The 22,040-nt window shown below is 37.4% G+C and overlaps 1 protein-coding gene across 1 annotated transcript in view; it reads right to left on the bottom strand.

Annotated features, from left to right (window-relative positions):
- Positions 1–1,477: 1,477 nt before the first annotated feature.
- The window catches only part of stk11 (serine/threonine kinase 11), an 81,125-nt gene continuing 60,562 nt past the window's right edge, over positions 1,478–22,040 (bottom strand). Inside the window, exons 9-11 of the mRNA XM_028816232.2 lie at positions 20,547–20,746; positions 7,532–7,786; positions 1,478–3,240 (exon numbers count right to left, since the gene is read on the bottom strand). Of these exons, the coding sequence (XP_028672065.1) occupies positions 7,578–7,786; positions 20,547–20,746 (409 nt within the window). The 3' untranslated portion in view covers positions 1,478–3,240; positions 7,532–7,577. The remainder of the gene's footprint in view (positions 3,241–7,531; positions 7,787–20,546; positions 20,747–22,040) is intronic.

Below are 22,040 nucleotides of genomic sequence, written 5' to 3'. Positions count from 1 at the left end.
CACTATAGCCAATACTATACAACAGATATTTTCTTTTTCATGAGAAACTTAACTGAATAAGCAGAGCAGTCCAGAGATTGTTATATTATACTATACAATGTTATAAACCAAAAAGTTCATCTTACCCAGGTTGCATGGATATCAACTGACATCAGAAGATTTTAAACTTAAATTAAGCTGAAAGAGAGAAGGAAAAAAATATTTCAGTATTTTCAAATAAATATCTTAATTTTGCTGGTTAATGACATGTATGTATATTAGGATTTTAAAATGACGTACCACTGTTTGTGAAGCTGAATGCTCCTTTTTCCAATGAAGATTCATTAAATATGGTTGCACATCTTGGTCATGTCTCATGGTTGGTCCATCTTCTTCCAGGCATTGTCAAGTTTTTCAGGTGGGTCAGTCAATGAAAAAGTTGAAAATGCATTTGAGCAATTGCACAAGAGCCTACTGCAAGATTCAGCTGTCCCTGATAACTCCCTTGGGTCAAAAACATTTCCATTCTAATACTACAGAAGGAGATTACTGACTACCCATTTACAGCTGCCAAGGTGTCCAAAAATTACCTTCCTATGGGTTCAAGAAAGTGTTCACTTCTTAGACTTTTCTGCTTTTCATGTTCAAGTGTATATTCTGTCGCAAAAACATGCAAACCAGTTGTTTGAAAAGCCAGGTATTTCAGCAGCCGTTGGTCAATTTGTACTTCATGTAAAGTTGATCCAACTAGTTTCAAAGATTGCGTTATAAGCAACAAGTCAACAATCCTACTGGCACAACTGAAAATTGTGTAGTACAAGGCAGATATAAAGCTTATAGCCCTTCACAGACATTCACAGTAATTCAGTCTGATACATCAGGACTTGAAACCATAACGATAATGACGAGAACAGTGAAGCTCTCTATTCAAGACCTGCTCCTGCACAAACCAAACTGCCAACACTTCACAGGTTTGTATAAAGCTGTATCAAACACACCAGATGTGCTAGCGAGACAGGGTTTGATCAACGGGTCACATGTGTCCTCACAGGTGGCCCAGTGGTAGTGCTGCTGCTTTGCAGTATGGAGACAGTGGAAGATTGTGGGTTCGCTTCCTGGTTCCTCCCTGTGTGGATAGCACTTTGAGTACTGAGAAAAGCGCTATATAAATGTAATGAATGAATTATTATGGGATAGCAAAAACCATTTAAGTGCCTTTTGATTATTACAAGTATATTGGGGTTAGCAAAAGAATATATTGTATTTTATTCCCCCTACTATAGGTCTGACACCAAGGAATAATTCAAGAGAACCTCATCAGTCTCTTTGCTGGTTAGTCTGTTCGTTCATCACATACTCTCACTCCCTCACCCAAGCCTCACTGTTCGTCCTCCATTTTCAGATTTTACTTTATTACGCTGTGGTTTTCCTTCCATTTTGGTCAAGTTGCTATTACAGACACTGATTAAAAAAAAAAAACACAAAGAACAAGAATCAATGGATCTTAAAAAAATCTTTACTGTTCACTCATAACAGTGAATAAAATAAATATGCCACTTCTATGAGATTGTATTTTACAAACAGAAATAAACCAAAAATATAACAAAGGTTAAAAAGTGGTGGCCAACTTGCATTTCTGACACACACTGTAGTGATTTTTTTTTTTTTTTTTTTAAATATTCTACCCCACCCCTGCAAGATTCTAACAGAAAAAAGGTGGCCACTACAGATCACATAATTTACTGAGAGGCGGAAGTGCTTAACCCTTTCCAATCCACATTCTTAAAAAAAAAAAAAAAATTAATAATAATAAAGATCGAGTCAATTTGGATGAAAATGGAATCCACTTGTAAGCAGTTTACTTGAAAACAGATTCTAATTTTGTACTTTTAGTCTGGGGGGAAAAAAACTGAAAAGAATGTAAAAGGAGAAACACATGGAGCTGGAAAAAGTCCAGAGGCTTTAAAATGACTAGGACTGTGATTTTTATTACGATAAACTGAAACAATCCTATTCTAGAGCTACAGAAATCAAAAATAAATAATGAAAGGGCAAGATAATGCTACAAAAAGAAAACAGCACCATGAAGGCAGCATGACATTTAAGAAATACTGCCAATGAGTAACATTATTTTTCAACAAGAAATTTCTCAAAAAAAAAAAAAAAAAAACACAGATAAATGCAAAGACCATTGAGCTTGTCATAATGTAAATATTGTAAGGAAGGAAGGAAAGTCAAGGGCATCAGTGCCTGAACAGGCAACAGACACTAGAATCTCAAAGTCCGAAGTGCTAACAAAAGGCTTCTCACATTCACTTGCACTGGGTATTCAGCTGAACTATGTAAAAACCATTGTGTCACTAACAAGGAACTTAATAAATGAACCAAAGCCATATTACAGTCACCTGACAAGATGTTTAGAACAAAAGGGTACCTTAACTCTGACAATAGATGACTAAACATATCAGCAGAAATGAAACTCAATTTCTTCTCTTTTATGTACCTTCTATGGCGATGAAATGTAGTCTTTACAACAGTGCAGCAGTGACCGCACCTTACGTTTTGCCATCAGCAAATGAAGGGTGCTTTGTGAAGTAAATAATGTTCTGAATGGTAATTTAAAAAGGCAAAACAAATTTAGTAACATTTTAGGGGGCAGAAACAGAAACATCTTGGGATGGAAAGAGTTAAGTTCAGCCTCCAAGTATAAATATTTCATTCCCTTTTCTCCAAGCCCTTTACAGCATGCAGCCTTTCACTGACATTTCCTTATTACTGTCATCATTTTCTTTTACACATCACAATGTGTACTATTATACTGCAAAGCAGAATGAGAAGTAAAAGCCGAGTAGTCTAGGAAAAAAGTAAAGTGCTTCTAAATGGCTTTGCGCAAGTTTCTAAACATCCATACAGTAAAGGGGCTTTGTTCTCTGTGTTCTCCCTTCCAGGATAAAGATGTACAGAAATGGGTGGGTGGGTTGGTTGGAAGGATTTCATACATCAAAGAAATAAAAAAAAATCCAAAATGTTGGCATTGGTTGGCAAGGCAGAAAATATTTAGGATTCCAGCTCTCTTCCATTATTTTTGAAGCTTATGATGACCAAGATCGAATCTGGGCCTCTATTTCAAATGTTCCACTTTTAGATTTTGTGTGTTTTTAATTCACTTGTCCTCCAGAGAAATAAAAAGGCCTTCTCCTAAAGTGTCAACAGCTCCTTCCAACAATGTCTCAATTTTCAGATCCCAGAAGAGCAAAATACCTGTAGAAATGGAGAACAAGCTTAGCACAGTTGATATCTAAATTGTATTTAAAGATTAACAAGTTGAATTTAAGAACAATTATGCAGCTTTACAGCTGTTATCAATAGAGGCAAACTACTGCATTAAAGAAATTCTCCACCCAAAACTAATTTTCTACATGCCACCTAGCCCATGAAGTTTCTAGTGACAGCAAAGAAAAAATTTTAAACATCTTTTCATGAAGGTGGTAGGGGAAAAGCAGCTTGACAGTATACAAAGAGTCAAGAGTAACCAACGATGTGAAAAACATTCACAGAAAAGGGAAAAAATGCCATGTTACTGGTGTTGTATAATACAAGTCAGTTATCTAGTTGAATGTTCAAAACATGCAAAACACTTTTTTGCTAAAATATTGTTAAATAGTTACCTCGGAAATTATCAGCACACATCAAAAAAAAAAAAGAAACCTAAAGCCTCATGTGAATGACATTTTGAACTTAAGACAGGACTCCTGGCCAACAAATTATGGGAGAGGTGGGACTCCCAACTCTAAAAAAAAAATATTTACATGAAGCTTTAGAGTTCACGCTCTTTACACATTCTGAACATACCACTGGATACCTGACTTGTGGATTTGGCAACACATGTAGAATGTTTTCTTTTTTTCCATGCATGGATGTTTTTCACATTGTTTAGCGTTGTACAGCACTGGTCATTATTGGATTTGATCATCCAATTTTTTCTCTCCATTCTGCATGAAAACATGATTCAAATTTTTTCTCAGCCATCACTACAAACCACATGGAGAGACAGAATAAAAAATGCCATTGTTGGGTGGCGTATTCTTTTAATTCCCCTGAAAACAGAATTGAAGTGCAGACGCTTATCTAAACACGTCTTAAAGAAAAACATTCAAAGTGATAAGTGTTCTAAGCAATACAGAAGGCACCATCTGTAAGTCAGCAATGCTATGCCTTGTGCTTTGGGATTCACTTAGCAGGTAGGCATCATCATCATCACTCTCTTATTTTGATAATTTGCACCTGTGGCCATCCTTCACCAGTTATAAACACAGGTAATGGAAAAAGGAGGGACTGCTTTGTTATTGGGGTGTCTGGACTGTAAGAATACAAATCAGACAATATCAGAAAACTCAATTTTTGGAAAGCCGGTATCATTGAGTAATGTAAATCTCCCTCGTTTTGCATCAGACTGTTTGCCTTCTGTACCCCAATGAAGCAGATTTCAGCCGTCAGCACAAGTGCGTGGGAAGCTACTATGACTCACACACTGCATTGTACTACTTATTAGGTATTCTGCACAGGAATTGATTTTTAGAATTTCATGGCCTCGGTGCCAAAGCTGCCATAGCACAGCTGCCCATTCAGAGTTGGGTATAAAAGGGCTGCGAGATGCAATTAAAGTGTGGGTTTTAAATGTTACTAGCAACTTTCACAAGCAAAAGGATGAAAGAAAGCAAGACAATCGCCAGTACAGAAACAGACACACTAGGCAACACAAATCAAAAAGCAGCCATAAATCAGATGTGCACATACAGGAATTAATAGTATAATTAATGGAAACTAAACTATGAATGGAAAGACAAAGAGAATCAGTCTGAATTACTATACAGCCTCCTCCAGGTCCAGTGGCAAACTTTTGGTTGGTGGGAGCATCCAGGTGTATCAGTTGCACAACGTTACTAATGATAAACCGTCTCTTTCGCCTCAATTTTATGGTTATGTAACTCAAAATCTATTGGTCATTAGTGTATACATAATTACATTACCTTTAAAAATATATCTATAATGCTATCTATGCATTACATTTAAAGTTTACTAAATATTAATTTAAAAAAGGTAAAAATATTACAGTTTAATATAATCTTTGTTAAATTTAGTAATGAAGAGTTAAAATAAGCATGAAGTACCGTATATACTCGCGGATAAGTTGGGACTTGATTTTACAGTAGAATTTCTGGTATTTTATAATGTCGGTCATGTAAGTCAAATGAGGAAAACTCACAATATTGGTACAACGGATTATCATATGCTAACGCCCACCTGAGACAGTAACCACGGAGCACACGGCCTTTTTTTTCTTTCCTATGTGGGTGCAGCAATGCGCTATATCAGTCTAACCCCCCCCCCCCCTCTCTCTCTCTCTCTCTCTCTGTTGTGCCTACGTGACCACACGGTAATACCAGAACTATTCCGAAGCAACGTTTGCACTGATTTGTGCTTTTTGTATCTCACACCCTCAGACACCTTTATTGTAAGAGCATCCCTTATCTATGATGGAGCATTCGATCAAAAGAAAATGTGAAGCTGGATTTAAATTAAACGTCGCTGAAGTAGCGAAAGAAATTGGTAACTGCGCTGCTGTAACAAAATTCAATGCGTCTGAGAAACTGATGCGAGACTGGAGGAGGCAAGAAGATGGATAAAAAAATTAAGTGTCGCATTTTTGAACGGCCGTATAAGTCAGGGTCTGATTTTATGATCGATTTTTCGGGTTTCAAGACCCGACTTATATGCGAGTATATACGGTACTTCTCCCCCCCCCAAAACTGTGCTTTGAAGGGCCACCACTGAATACTTAGGAACAACGAAGAAAATCCTGGAGAAAACAAGTGGTTTTATGTTAATAGATCAGCAAGTACCTACAGTGGCATGCAAAGGTTTGGGCACCCTTGTTTAAAATGTCTGTTACTGTAAAGAGTCAAGTGAACAGAAGATAAACTGATCACCAAAAGGCATAAAGTTAAAAATGACATTTCTTTAAAACATTTTATGCAAGATTAGTGTATTTTTGCTTTGTATAATTGTACAGTGAAAAAAAGAAAGGAGCACCATGCAAAAGTTCAGGCACCCCAAGATATATGAGGTCTCAGAGCTTCATTAGCCCATTATGGCTATGGCTTGTCCATCATTAGGAAATCTCGGGTGATGCAAATTACAAAGCTGTATAAATTCTCTGACAAAACAATCAGCAGCCATGGGATCCTCTAAGCCACTGCCTAGCATTCTGAAAAATAAAATTGAGGACCACAAGGAGAAAGGCTACAAGAAGATAGCAAAGCATTTTCAGACAGCTGTTTCCTCAGTTTGTAATGTTAAGAAAAGGAAGTTAAAAGGAAGGGTGGAGGTCAAGTTGAGGTCTGAAGACCAAGAACACTTTCTGAAAGATCTGCTTGTTAGATTGCTAGAAAGGCAAATAAAAAAAAAAAAAACCCTGTTTGACTGCAAAAGACCATCAAGAAGATTTAGCAGACTCTGGAGTGGTGGGTGCACTGTTCTACTGTGCAGCAACACCTGAGGAAATAGGACCTTCATGGTAGAGTAAGCAGAAAAAACCTTTCCTGCATCTTAGCCACAAAATTCAGTGCTTGAAGTTAGCAAATATGCATTTAAACAAGCCTGGTGCATTTTGGAAACAAATCCTGTGGACTGATGAAGTCAAATTAGAACTTTTAATGTATATGAAAAAAATGTAATGGAGAAAAAAGGGTGCCAAATTCCAAGAAAAGAACACGTCTCCAACTGTGTTGCAGCCAGCAGCACAGGGAACATGTTAATGAAGAGGGAAGAATGGATTAAAATAAATACCAGCAAATTCTGGAGGCAAACATCACTTCATCTTTAAAAAAGCTGAAATGAAAAAGAGGATGGATCCTACAACAAGATAATGATCCAAAACACATCTCAAAATCTACAATGGAACACCTCAAGAGGCACAAGCTGATGGTTTTGCCATGGCCCTTACTGTCCACACCCTAAAATTAATCGAAAGATAGTTCATGTAGATAGATCTCAAAAGAGCAGTGAATGCAAGATGACCCACGAACCTTGCAGAATTCAATGCATTTTGCAAGGATGAATGGGTTAAAATACCCCAAGAAAGAAGTGAAAGATTCATTGTTGGCTACAAAAAGCGTTTACAAGCCGTGATACTTGCCGAAAGGTGTATTACTAAGTACTGACCATGTCAGGTACCCAAACTTTTGCTTCAGGCCCTTTTCATTTTTTGGTATTGTGTACCTATGAATGACGGAATAAAAAAAAATTATCTTGCTTAAAATATTAAAGAACTATGTCATCTTTAACTTTGGTGATCAGTTCATTATCTGCTCACTTAACTCTTCACAGTAACAGACATTTTAAGCAAGAGTGCCCAAACTTTTGCATGTCACTGTATGATGGTTTAAGGTGTATATCTAATTTTATCAGAATGAATACAAGGAAATGGGATTAATGAAGAACCTTAAGCAGCAAGACAGAGTTGCAGCCAAAAGTACAAACAAAAACTCACCGATACAGTGCATCAGTCAGGGGCACAACAGAGAAAGGGAGCTGGATCACTGCTGCTTGCAGGTGGACAGCTTGCGGATTTTGCTGGTGGTGGACAGTCCTTTGCGGGAGGGATTAGAAGAGGAGCTGGCCCGCCGCTCAGTTTTAGACTTTCCATGGAGCTGCCCCACTTCAGTGCCATTCACACATACGGGTTTAGGGAGAGCTTGGTTGCGGTTTTGCCCATTCTGTTCAACAACTTCTTCAGGTACCTGCCCTATGGAAGAAAACCATTGAAAACAATAAATAGGATGTTGTAGAAACAAAGATTCTGGACCAAACAGAGCAGTTTAAAAGAGTCCAGAATCAATATCTGCAGTATTTAACCTGAAATGCATGCAACCAAAACACCACTGGAAAAAAGTTGCAAGCAAACAGACTTGTACAATACAGAACTTTTAATTCATGTGACTAAACAAGGAAAATTATAAATTTAACCTTTGTGATGGTAGAAAAAAATAACGAACATCTGCACAAGGAGAAAAGAAATTAGCACACTGAAATATTTAACATGATTATACACTTTCTAATGTCAATTCAAGATTCCAATATTACCACTTGTCAAGAAAAAAGTTTTTTTTTTGTGAAAAAGCAATACCATAAATTGTGCATCTGAGGACTTCACATCTTCTGCAATAAGAGTATCAGCACAAAGTCTAAGTAGAAGGCAACCTTCTACATCCCAGAAGGTAGATTTCCATTTGGCAAAAAACAGCAAAATATTAACAAAACAGTATTGGATTGAAAACTTGTACCAATGCTGTCATTCATTTTTTTTTACCCAAATTATTCTTGTTTTACATAATAGGAAAATCCTCATTCAAAAATTGAACATGCTTGGTCAAAAACACCTCAGTAAAAACAATCTTTATAATATACGATAAGAGTTAAGGAAAAAGTACAGCATACAGTTTTACTCACTTACTGAGACACGTGTTTTTCAGTTAGACTGCAAATGTGAAAGTCAATGTTTACATCCTTAAAGCAAAACTATATTTTATTAAGCCAGGTAGAGGTGATTTTTACGTTAAGCAGTTTCAGTAAATTATAGTACATTGGCCTAATTTATATGCACACTTGATTATTTTTCTTTGCACCTTATTTATAGCAAGTTGTCACTCTATGATGAACTGAGCTTTTGCATAGTGATCTTTTAAGGGAAAACTTCATATTTAAAAGTTAAAAGAGGAAAAGCAAGTTGTGCGTCATTAAGGCACCGAGTCAGTAGCACACAAGTGAAAGACCTGAATGGTCTTTGTAATGATCTGTGGTATTTTCTCCTCATTAATATAGTGATAATAGGCTGTTAATATTGAAGTATGAATAATTGTTAATTTATTATTTCAGTCTACTAGGGGGATATACCCTACATGTCAGCTTCAGCATGTTCAATAACCAAAGGGTCTTGTTTTTATTCTGCTGCGTCTCTCTCATTTCATTATTTTTGTACATTCCACACAAACTCCACCTCTCCAAGCTACATTAGCATGTTGGCAAAGGTAATGAAAATGTGCACTGTACAAGCATCTTTTTTTAAAAGTGATGTTATAACATAAAAATCAGAAATATAGCAGTTATTTCACATTGTGCTTAATAGAAAAAAACAAGACCTTATTTGCAAACTTGGGACTCTAAATAGTTGTAGCATAAAATAGCAGTAAATCTGAAACCAAGTGCAAGAGTGCCTTTCACCATGCTGTCATCCAAGAACAGAACAGCTAGAGTAGGAAAATCTACCCCCAAATGATGTGTGCATGAAAGGTGTTTAAAAGACAGGAGGCTGTCTGTTTTACTAATGCCTGACTCCACAAAACTAACAGATACACACAGGTGCATGTTCACTTTGTAGGAGACATGCAAAAAAGTGTGTCTAGAGTAATACAATGTGCACTTCGCACGTTCTCTTTGATTTACCAGGTCAGCACACACCAAGCTGTCGATCGGGAGCCTTTGCCAACCCCCCACAACCTTCTAAATTTGATTAAGCAGTTAGATGAGCAGTTACAGAAATTGTTTAGAAATGCCATCCAATTAAATTAGAGGCCAGTGCTTGGTGTAGTTCAAAAACAGAGGCTCCTTTTGGCAGCGGGTGGCTGAATGAAGACTTGACGCCTTCATGCGTAACAGCATCCAAACTAGACTTAAACTTACTGGACACAGGTGCATGTACAGACATGGATAAATGTTTTGGTACACTTACAAGCTTACTGAAAAAGTGCTGTATGCCTCCTGAAAAGTGATTAAATGAAAAGCAATTGTAGCATGTACAGTATACTTGCATGCCTTTGATAATTTGGAGTAAAGAAAAGCAAATGTGAAAAAAGTTCTGCTGATTCTACAAATACAGTTGAGATTCAGTTCATGGACAGATGTCCTGACAGTTTCCTTTAGAATTGTCCGATATAATTCAGAATTCATTGTTTCATCAATAAAGGCAAGCCGTCCTGGCCCAGATGCAGCAAAACAGGCCCAAACCATGATACTACCACCACGTTTCACAGATGGGTTAAGGTTCTTATGCTGGAATGCAGTGTTTTCCTTTCTCCAAACAACGCTTTTCATTTAAACCAAAAAGTTCTATTTTGGTCTCATCTGTCCACAAAACATTCTTCCAATAGCCTTCTGGTTTGTCCATGTGATCTTTAGCAAACCGCAGATGAGCAGCAATGTTTCTTTTGGAGAGCAGTGGCTTTCTTCTTGTAACCCTGCCATGCACACCATTGTTGTTCAGTGTTCTCCTGATGGTGGACTCATGAACATTAGCCAATGTGAGACAGGTCTTCAGTTGCTTAGAAGTTACCCTGGGGTCCTTTGTGGCCTCGCCGATTATTACACGCCTTGCTCTTGGAGTGATCTTTGTTGGTCGACCACTCCTGGGGAGGGTAACAATGGTCTTGAATTTCCTCCATTTGTACACAATTAGTCTGACTGTGGATTGGTGGAGATGGTTTTGTAACCTTTTCCAGCCTGATGAGCATCAACAACTCTTTTTCGGAGGTCCTCAGAAATCTCCTTTGTTTGTGCCATGATACACTTCCACAAACATGTGTTGTGAAGAGCAGACTTTGATAGATCCCGGTTCTTTAAATAACACAGGGTGCCCACTCACACCTGATTGTCATCCCACTGACTGAAAAACCTGACTCTAATTTCACCTTCAAACTGCTAATCCTAGAGGTTCACATACTTTTGCCACTCACAAATACAGTATTCGATCATTTTCCTTAATAAATAAATGACCAAGTATAATATTTTTGTCTCATTTGTTTAACTTGTTTCTCTTTATCTACTTTTAGGACTTGAGTGAAAATCTGATGTTTTAGGTCATATTTATGCAGAAATAGAGAAAATTCTAAAGGATTCACAAACTTTCAAGCACAACTGTAGTACTAGGGTGTTATACCATGTTAACCATTATGGATATAGTGAGAAGTCAAGCAAAATTACATCTTTTATTGGCTAACTAAAAAGATTACAATATGCAAGCTTCCGAGGCAACTCTAGCATCATACTGATTATAACTTCAGCTAAGGGAAATATCAGCAGAATTGAAGAAAAAAGTAGTGGACAAGGTTATAAAGCCATTGTAAGCCGTTGATTCCACAGATTTACTGTTAAGCAAACAGTACATAAGTGGAATACATTTAAAATGAAGACACCTTTGCTGAATAATTGATATCCTCCAAAAATATCAGTCGGATCCACAAGCAGAATAATAAAGGGAGGCAAAAGATAATTATAAAATATCATCTATAAAACTTTCATCTATCTACAAATCTCTCTAGCTACCTACCATCTGCAGTTCGCATACCAGGAGAAGGTGGGAGCGGAGGATGCCATCATCTATATGCTACACCGATCCCTCTCCCACTTGGACAGAGGCAGTGGTGCTGTAAGAATTATGTTTCTGGACTTCTCTAGCACCTTCAACACCATCCAACCTCTGTTCCTTAGGGACAAGCTGATAGAAATGGCAGTAGATTCATACCTGGTGGCATGGATCATGAACTATCTTACAGACAGACCTCAGTAAGTGCGTCTCGGGAACTGCAGGTCTGACATTGTGGTCAGCAACATGGGAGCGCCGCAGGGGACTGTACTTTCTCCGGTCCTGTTCAGCCTATATACATCGGATTTCCAATACAACTCGGAGTCCTGCCATGTGCAAAAGTTCGCGGTCGACACTGCTATCGTGGGCTGCATCAGGAGTGGACAGGAGGAGGAGTATAGGAACCTAATCAAGGACTTTGTTAAATGGTGCCACTCAAACCACCTACAACTGAACACCAGCAAAACCAAGGAGCTGGTGGTGGATTTTAGGAGGGTCTGGCCCCTTATGGACCCCGTGATTATCAGAGGTGACTGTGTACAGAGGGTGCAGCCCTATAAATACCTGGGAGTGCAGCTGGATGATGAACTGGACTGCCAATACTGATGCTCTGTGCAAGAGAGGACAGAGCCGACTATACTTCCTTAGAAGGCTGGCGTCTTTCGACATCTGCAATAAGATGCTGCAGATGTTCTATCAGACAGTTGTGGCAAGCTCCCTCTTCTACGCGGTGGTGTGCTGAGGAGGCAGCATAAAGAAGAAGGACACCTCACGTCTGGACAAACTGGTGAGGAAGGCAGGCTCTATTGTAGGCACGGAGCTGGACTGTTTGACATCTGTGGCAAAACGACAGGCGCTGAGCAGGCTCCTATCAATCACAGAGAATCCACTGCATCCACTGAACAGTATCATCTCCAGACAGAGGAGCAGCTTCAGCGACAGACTGCTGTCACTGTCCTGCTTCACTTGCAGACTGAGGAGATCATTCCTCCCCCACACTATGTGACTCTTCAATTTCATCTTTGGGGGTTTAGTTATACAAAGTTATTGTCTATTATACCTGCATTTTCATCACTCTTTAATATTGTTTTTTATCAGTATGCTGCTGCTGGAGTATGTGAAATTCCCCTTGGGATTAATAAAGTATCTATCTACGTTGAACGGAATTGAATGGTAGATGAATAACAACATGAAAACGAGGTGGGAGTGTCTGAATATTCATTGATCAGCCACAACATTAAAAACACCTTTGTAGGTCCCCCTTGTGCCACCAAAACCGCTCTGACCCATTGAGGCATGGACGCCAGAAGACCTCTGAAGATGTCCTCTGGTATCTGGCACCAAGAAGGTAGCAGCAGATCCTTTAAGTCCTGTAAGTATGTGAATTTCCCCTTGGGATTAATAAAGTATCTATCTATCCATCCATTGATTAGTGCTGTAAATAAAGCTGTCCATCTGAAGTTTCCCAGAGACTACTACGACAAACATGAAGATTTGTCCTCTAGAAATATGATTTCAAAATTCAACAATTTGGGCACAACAGAAAGTAGATGTTTGGAATATACCCCAGCAGACTATAGCCAACAATATTTCATCTCTTCTTTCAAGCAAGGTGGTGGAAGTGTTTCTAGTATTGGATAGTTTTCTTACTCTGGGCCTAGTCAATTTGACATCACTGACAGAAATAATGAATTCTAAGAAAAATCATGGAATTCTTGAAAAGAATATCAAACCATTAGGTTGAATTCTCAAGTTGACCTCGGAGTGGATATTTTGACAAGATAGCAATCCTCAACTTTCAAGTGAGTTCACTAAAGAATCGCTTATGAAAACGACGTTCAGTGGCCAAGGCAAAGTTCTGAACCTTACTGAAATACTGTTACAAGAACTGCAAGACCTCTCTCAGCTATGGAGCTGGTAGAGTTTCATAAAGAGGGGGTTGGTAATCTTTCCAGCAACAAGTCAGAGACTAATAATTACACATACAAGGCGAGCTGAAATATGCTACTCCTGCTAAAGGTGGTGCCACAGGTTAATGATTGAACATGGTTAATTTGCTTTTATATGCAAGAATCTCCAGTTATTTGTTATATATCATGGTCTAATAAATTAGGAGATTAAGTCTTTATGTGCAGGAAGGGTAGTCTTTACTTAGGAAATTCATTCTATATATTCACTGAGAGTTCAGGGTCATATAACATTTCTAAATCTGAAGTAACGACTGCCTTGAAGGATTCACAAACTTTCACCTATGACCAAGTTTTGATGGCGTTAAGGCCATTATCACCACCAAAAAATGTGCAATTTGATTAATACTACTGTATTTATAACTAATCCGATTATGATTGCTTCCCTGGAAGTGAAGGGTTACATCTGTGTTGAAACTTCACAAATCTATTTGTCAGTCTATTTTCAGGAAAGGCTGTAATATAGGGAACAAAAAACAGTAATTCCATGTTGCACTGTATTTCAAAATATAGGAAAGCAGGTGGTAGGTAGTATTCATTTTATTGTTTTACTTATTTTAGTTCAGAGTGTGTTTGGAGATAAGTGATATATGTATACTTATTATATATAAAAAATGTGAGAAAAATGGGATAGAAGATATATTTGTGAACTCGATATAGAAAGCAAGATGACTCTGACATGACTCACTTGGTTGCTATGACAACAGCAGCACTCTAGGCCATAATAACTAATTTCAAACTGTTCAGCAGTGTTGTAGCACTTACTAAAATCCAGTGTTTTCTGAAGCATATTAGGGTCACTATGGAAAATGTGGCATTATGACATGTAGGGCATTTTGTATGAGGTGGGTGGTCGTTCAGCATTCAGGCACAAAAGACTGACAGAGAAGACGACAAAATTCACATTAAATTCTAACCAAAATAATGCACAAGCTAAAAAGTGGAAAAGGGAATAAGGTTTTAAAAGTTATATTAAATATTTGTTAAGTTCAGTAATCATGCCTACTGTCCAGACCCACAAAAGCACAGCATTAGTTAAACATAGGTGTCAAAACATAAAAATCTATTAATTAAATTTACATAAAATGTAGGTTACTGCCTAGATGAATAAATAGAAACATTGATCATATTTCACTAGCATTTTTAGTTTAATAAATCATATTTATAAAATAGTAGACAAGCCTGTAGCTACATTTTCTTGAACGGATATATTACATCTTGAAAAGGGACAAAATTACAAAACAGAGCTGGACTGCTTTCACATGACATGTAAATTGGGTTGGCTCAAGAGTACTTTGGGGGGGTGCACAGTAGATATCAATAAGAAAAATTGGCCTTTAAAAAAATTGGCCAATAAGTGAAATTGGCCTTTCACAAACCTTGTAAATGCAGACTTCAATTGGATTAATTAATTAACTGTTAATTCAGCGACACATCAATAGCTGGAAATGTGTCTGTCGTGTATCTGCATTTAGTTTTGTTTCAGATACATTAAATTACAAAGTGAGTACATTTGTGTAATTGATTGATTGCACTTTTGATTAAACTGATTTCTCATCTTTTGTTTGTATCATTATGTGCCACATTGTCACATAACTCTACTATTGTAACACGCATACCTGGAAATATTACATTAGATAAACCTTATTAATCCCAAGGGGAAATTCAGATACATACGGCAGCAGAAATGCAAAAATATCAAGGATACAAACTCACAGGACAGATAATACAGACAATCAATATCAAGGATACAAACTCACAGGACAGATAATACAGACAATCAATCAATATACAATGTACATATTACACACAATGCCAAGTGTTCAAAAGATTGTTTTCTAACTAGAAAAGCTTAACTAGAGCACTGTAGACAGCAAATGTTCAGTGCTAGTAAACCTACTCTTCCATTTCAAAACCAGTTACACCATAGATAATGACTATAAATGCTTAGATTATATGCAACTTTACCTTTTGATGTGTTCTTCACATAAAAAAAAAAAAAAAACACAACTGAACGCAGGTCAATAGCTGCAGTCTGTGTTGGCGGATCCCAAACAGGTTTTGTAAAAGAACTGAATAGCCTGCATAAATAAGTGCATTTGCACTTTTCCCAAATTGAATATGTTTCAAGTACAGCAACTTATTTTGAACTGCTATTCCATTTGCATAACAAATTTGCAATATGCTATGGAAGATATCCATCCATTATCCACCCCGCTATATCCTAACTACAGGGTCACGGGGGTCTGCTGGAGCCAATCCCAGCCAACACAGGGCACAAGGCAGGAAACAAACCCCTGGCAGGGCACCAGCCAACCACAGATAAGACAGTATTTCTCTATCAATAAATACAGACCCAGTTAATATGATTGTCTAGGGCTGTCAAATAATACAAAAATTAGGGCTCTAAAACTCATTAAAAATAAGTAAATATTTGATCAGAACTGGTCCATTAGGCGACAAAGGAGGCCACTTAAGGCAACGTCATCCAAGAGGCACTTTTTAGGTAACTCAGAAGCACACATGGAAACCTAGGGCTCCACATGGCCTTAGACTATCAATCTATTAAAATATTTTCGAACGTAGGTTAAAGTTATATACATGTATGTTTGTGCTTAACAAGCCTTTGTATGCTTAATTACTAATAATTTTGCTTTTTTGTTTGCAGTGCATCTGCAAAGCAAGTAGCACCAGTGACTTGTGCACTGCAAAGCCTTCACTTGAAAAACACCACCCATTACAAAAACTTGATTTTTCTATGCATGGAAAGAGAAATGATTAAAGAGAAAAGTGGAAACAGGACACATCACATTCCAGTGTGTGTATATGAAACTCGTACAAAAATCGCCCCCGATTACATAATAAATGCACTTGTTACTTTAGTTCCTCTCACTCTGCTCTCTCCTCCAGCTCTGTTCCATTATGTGTTTTCTGATCTTCTGATAGTAGAAGTGTCAGCGCCCATCTATATTTTACAGAATTCAAGGCATGGGAAGTCTATTGGTGTTTCACAAATGGAGTTACTGAATGTACTATATGTTGTAATGACCTTTCACTTGTATTAACAGCAACTTAAATACAAGTGAAAGATCATTACAACATATAGTACATTCAGTAACCACGTAAAAAAATAATGTACAGCAAAATTTTAAAACAAATCACAAAAAGTATTGCGGCAAGTGATCAGTGTTCAAAGAATAAAATACAGGATTAAAACTAAAAAAAGGATTCTTACAGATTCAGCAAATTTATAACATCCATCCATCCATCCATTTTCCAACCCGCTGAATCCGAACACTGGGTCACGGGGGTCTGCTGGAGCCAATCCCAGCCAACACAGGGCACAAGGCAGGAACCAATCCCAGGCAGGACACACACACACGCACAACATGTAACCATAATATTTAATTCCTAAAACAACAACATCACAATGAAAAATGTGTGTCAGCAGCCCACAAGCACCAACCTTCCACATGTTAGTTGAGTTAGCCAAGTATGCTCTTCTGACATTGAAAATGTTCTTTAAAAATGGTGATTTTAAACCCATAAAGGGAGGGGGAAAAAAAGACAATTCCTATTATATTTAATGAGAAACAAGGTCAACCTGTTTGCTACAATGAATGCTTAATAGTTTTAATTATAGCTACTGATTAATCACATTAACACATGTAATCAACATGTTAAACATTTTTGAGATTAAATTTAATGCAACCCCTAAATGTGTTATTTATTTAACCCAGTTAATTTGAGGAGCTTCACATGTTGTTAATGAAGCAGTGCAAAATTAATCCAAGCCCATTAATTGCAGTAGCAGTTCACAGGCCACTTTCATTTATGTTGTTTCCTGAGAATCTTCATCAATCCACACATATCAGTGTAACTACTACCTGTTACTTATAATATGGGATTGTCCCATACTGGAACATGGGATAATGTGTACTGTATTGAATCAGTAAGGGATGAAATCCACCAAGTTTTTTGTACACACTTTCATATATAACGAAGTACAGTGATCCCTCGCTATATCGCGCTTCGCCTTTCGCGGCTTCACTCCATCGCGGATTTTATATGTAAGCATATTTAAATATATATCGCGGATTTTTTGCTGGTTCGCAGATTTCTGCGGACAATGGGTCTTTTAATTTCTGGTATATGCTTCCTCAGTTGGTTTGCCCAGTTGATTTCATACAAGGGACACTATTGGCAGATGGCTGAGAAGCTAGATTGGTTACTTTTCTCTGTCTCTCTTGCGCTGACTTTCTCTGATCCTGACGTATGGGGATTGAGCAGGGGGGCTGTTCGCACACCTAGACGATACGGACGCTCGTGTAAAAATGGTGAAAGATTATCTTGACGTTGCTATGTTTTGTGCAGCTGCTTCCTGAAACGACATGCTGCACCGGTGCTTTGCATACTTAAAAGCTCGAAGGGGACTGACTGACTGACTGACTCTCTCTCTCCTCCTCCTCCTCCTCCTCCTCCTCCTCCTGACGGAGGGGGTGTGAGCTGCCGCCTTCAACTGCTTTGTGCCACGCTGCTTCGCATACTTAAAAGCCAAACAGCCCTATTTGTTTGCTCTATCTATGTGACATTCTCTGCTCCTGACACGCACTCCTTTGAAGAGGAAGATATGTTTGCATTCTTTTAATTGTGAGACAGAACTGTCATCTCTGTCTTGTCATGGAGCACAGTTTAAACTTCTGAAAAAGAGACAAATGTTTGTGTGCAGTGTTTGAATAACATTCCTGTCTCTCTACAACCTCCTGTGTTTCTGCGCAAATCTGTGACCCAAGCATGACAATATAAATATTACCATATAAACATATGGTTTCTACTTCGCGGATGGCTCTGGAACGCAACCCCCGCAATGGAGGAGGGATTACTGTATATCAATTTATACACTACCTCTTCAAAGTGCTAAAAATAACTAAGTTTCATTTCTGTGCTGCACTGTGGCCTGCACATTTAGTGAGATTACATGCGGTCACACATTGATGGGTTTTCAAAAAAAAAAAAAAGTCACATTGCACAGTATAGCGGAACATCCAGAACAAGATGATATACATACTATAAAAATTACTGATGATGTCTACTAATCCAAGTCTGCCTGTAAATGTTAGGGTATAGTTCTGATTAGATGACAAAATGTCACTGGGTCAGCCTTGTCCCTGAGGGAAATCGGACCCGATACTACACGGTACAGGAGTTACACATGTCCAAGCCGCCAAAAAGTAGAAAACAGAGTGGAATCGTTCAATTTCTTATACCTCATTCACACACTCCCCCCAAGCAGACATCGTATGTTGTTGTTTAATTGTATGTTACCTAATGTACATTATAATTAGCTCATGCTAATATTTCTACCCATTTGGGATGAAAGTCAACAGTTATTCTAATTCATAAATGACACATTCCACGACAATGTGCAATTTAACAATCCTATCAGGCTATCCTGTGCTATCCATAACCATTGAACTTTTTTTTCATCTTTCTTGTTGTGGAATAGAGTGGTAATGAATGTTGCAGTATCCTTATTTTCTTCGTTGTTCATGGAAATAGATTTATTTCCATTACAAGTATGGGTTTCCATTCTCTACTAGAAGAAAAAATAATGCAAAGGAAAAGCACAACTTGTAACATATTTTACAAGTAGCTGCTATATGCCATATTTAGTTAATTTTTGAGTAATGCAACTAAGTTATTTTTCATCTTCATATTATTTTAAAGGCAGATTTATTGACAGAACTAAAGGGCAAGATTAATTTACATTTTGATGTGGAAAGAAAGACAGAAAGAAAGACTTACTTTGAGTTGGTCAGTGTTTCACTGTTTATTCAATTATTTATCCTACACAAAACTGTTCAATAAACTAACAAAATTTAACCAGCATTAACAAGTAATAAGATATTTTTGCTTTATAGAAACAAAAATACGCTTGAAGGTAATACTATAAATTGTGATTAATATACAGTTGATTTCAATTCGTTTGAATTATGTAATGAATTATGCGATCAATCACGATTACATTTTTCTTTTGAATCGTAGCTGTCATTTTAATATTAAAAACAGCAGTTTATCAGGGACCTCAGGATCAAGAGTGAAACGGAAATGGTTCAGGGGAAAAACGTATGTTTTGGGCACTGCAGAAATGTTTAAAAACTGTTAATATACCAAAAAGCAGATAGATCAGTGCAGTAAAAAAATGTGTCCATTTTATAAATGATTAAAAATTATAAAAACTCTCGACTGTGGAAGTAAAATGCAAAACACACAAAAAATACAAAAAAGTAGTGCAAAACTGTGTCTGAAGTAAAGCTGAAATTAACCAGAAGACATAATGGAAGAACTAAGCACTTTCTATAAGATCCTGTAATAGACAGAAGTCAGGCAGTCCCCTTGAGTAGTGGAGCCTTGACTAGAACCATTTTAAATACCTCTCTATTAAAGTGATATTTGGTTTGTCCATCATCATCCGTGCACAGTGAACAGGTGTTCAGTGTTATGGGCAACATTTATGAGGGCAAGAAAGGCTCTCCCCAATGGCATAAACGCAGAGAAGCCATGCTACCTGCATTATAATCTCCTTTTACTGGAATGGAGGTGTTATTTGACCATTTTACTCACATTAGCTAGTCTCAAGTTTTATTGTTTTGCAAGTGACACAATTTAGAAATATTGTTTCATAATTTGGAGTATCATCTTAATTATACTGTTAGTTTAATTCAGTTATACTATTATATATACTACAAAAATCTCTAATCAGTCAGGCTCTATACACTATAGGCTCTATAGACACACTAGATTTAGCACTGCCTTTTGTTTAAACTGGTGTCCTGTTAAAACGTGCAACAGACAAAAGTACATAACATGAAATATACATCATATACTGAATAAATGGCTCAAAACACAAAAGACACAATAATAAGCAAAGAAAAAACAAATGCTGACCACAGTATGCAGATTCAAAAAACAAAAATATATGTGCTACAATAACAAAATGATAATTATGTAGGCCAAGCCAATAACTGATCTTAAGCAAATGATTAAAATAGTTTTATGGAGCCTGGCAAACCACAGAAAAAGTCCACAGTATTGTGTTTTGTTTTTTTGTTCTTGTTTTATTTAGCTGAGTTAGCAACACTGGAACAACCATTTTGCATTAGAAGGCAAAAAAAAAGTACCTGGTACAGTAAAATCCTGAGTATAGATTATTTCATCTTCAACATCAAACAGCTCATCATCTTCCTCCTCTTCCTCTTCATACCCGTGCAGGTCCTCTAGGTAAGGCACCACTGTCATACTCCGCCACTGGTCCTTTGTTTCTGGGCTAGGCGGGATGGGGACTGGGGCTTCTGATGGTGGATGTTTCTTACGGACCCAGCTGCAAAAGAAAAACAAAAAGTGAGAGAAGTATAGATTAATTGCCAAAGAAAAATGCACCCTATTAAATACATACAAATCATATTAAATTAGCAACATAGCTTCAGAACATTAGCTGAATGGGAAACTGATTTCAGATAAAGAAAAAATAAAAACTACTTTGTCACCTAAAAATTAACTCAGTGAAAATCAACTTCTGGTTTCTCCTGCTGGTCTCTTTACCATCCATACACTTAAATATAAATAAATATGACTACAATAATAAAGAACCACCTAATAAAAATTAATGCAATAAAAACACACCTTAATTTAGTTGTTTTGCAAGCAATTAGACCTTCAGACAAAGAATGGCTGCAGTTTTTTTTTTTTTTTTTTTTTAATTATCATTCAATGATTGGCACAGTATGTTCTAATTTATTTAGTTGGTGACTGTTACAATTGAGTTCTCCCTTTTAGACATAACACTAATGAGTGTCCCACTAATAAAATTCTACACACACAGATTTCTAAATAGGAAAGGACACCTTGCTATATCTCCATATTTAATCACAAGGCTTTTAACATTTGCTAAACCAAACAAAAGTAACACTGCTCATTTTGAAAACCCTTTGATCACTTTGTGTAAAAATACATGAGTATACAGGTAAATATTCTAACCTTAGGAAAGAAAGAACTGGAATTATAACTTCCTATTTTGTACTTGGGGCAGAACTATAAAATAATTAAATGTGCACAAATGTTACTGGAACACATTCTAGCCTTCCACAAACCTATACTGTAGAACTTCTGGTCACGAACGTTTCCGAGCACGTACAAATCGGGTTACGATCAAAAAGTCTGCCAAAATTTTGCATCTGTTCATGACCACACACTCTGGTGGAGAACACAAACACTAGAGGCCAGTTTCCCTATGCGCGTTCGTATGCGCTAATGATTTCCCATTTTCTTTTGTTTGCGTATACAGGGCCTAACAAAGCAGCTGATGTTGCAAAAGGAGTTACAATGTTAACCAAGCAGAGGCCTCAAGTGCTGGAAGAGGTGGAAAAACTGTTGCTAGTGTGGTTGAACGAGCAGCAACTTGCAGGGGATAGCGTAAGTGAGGTGATCATATGCGAGAAAGCCAGGAAGATTCATGGTGATTTGCTGAAGAAAAAAAAAAAACAAAAATCCTTCGAGTGGCAAAGGTGAGGAATTTAAAGCCAGTATAGGGTGGTTTGAAAAGTTTCACAAGAGAAGTGGCATTTAATTTTTTTCCTCTGTGCTTAAAACTCAAAGTGTTTACAGCGAGCGGTTCG

This window comes from Erpetoichthys calabaricus, chromosome 12, assembly GCF_900747795.2.
Source record: "Erpetoichthys calabaricus chromosome 12, fErpCal1.3, whole genome shotgun sequence".
In the NCBI taxonomy this organism is placed as follows: Eukaryota; Metazoa; Chordata; class Cladistia; order Polypteriformes; family Polypteridae; genus Erpetoichthys; species Erpetoichthys calabaricus.
This window is presented reverse-complemented; position numbering and strand designations above follow the sequence as displayed.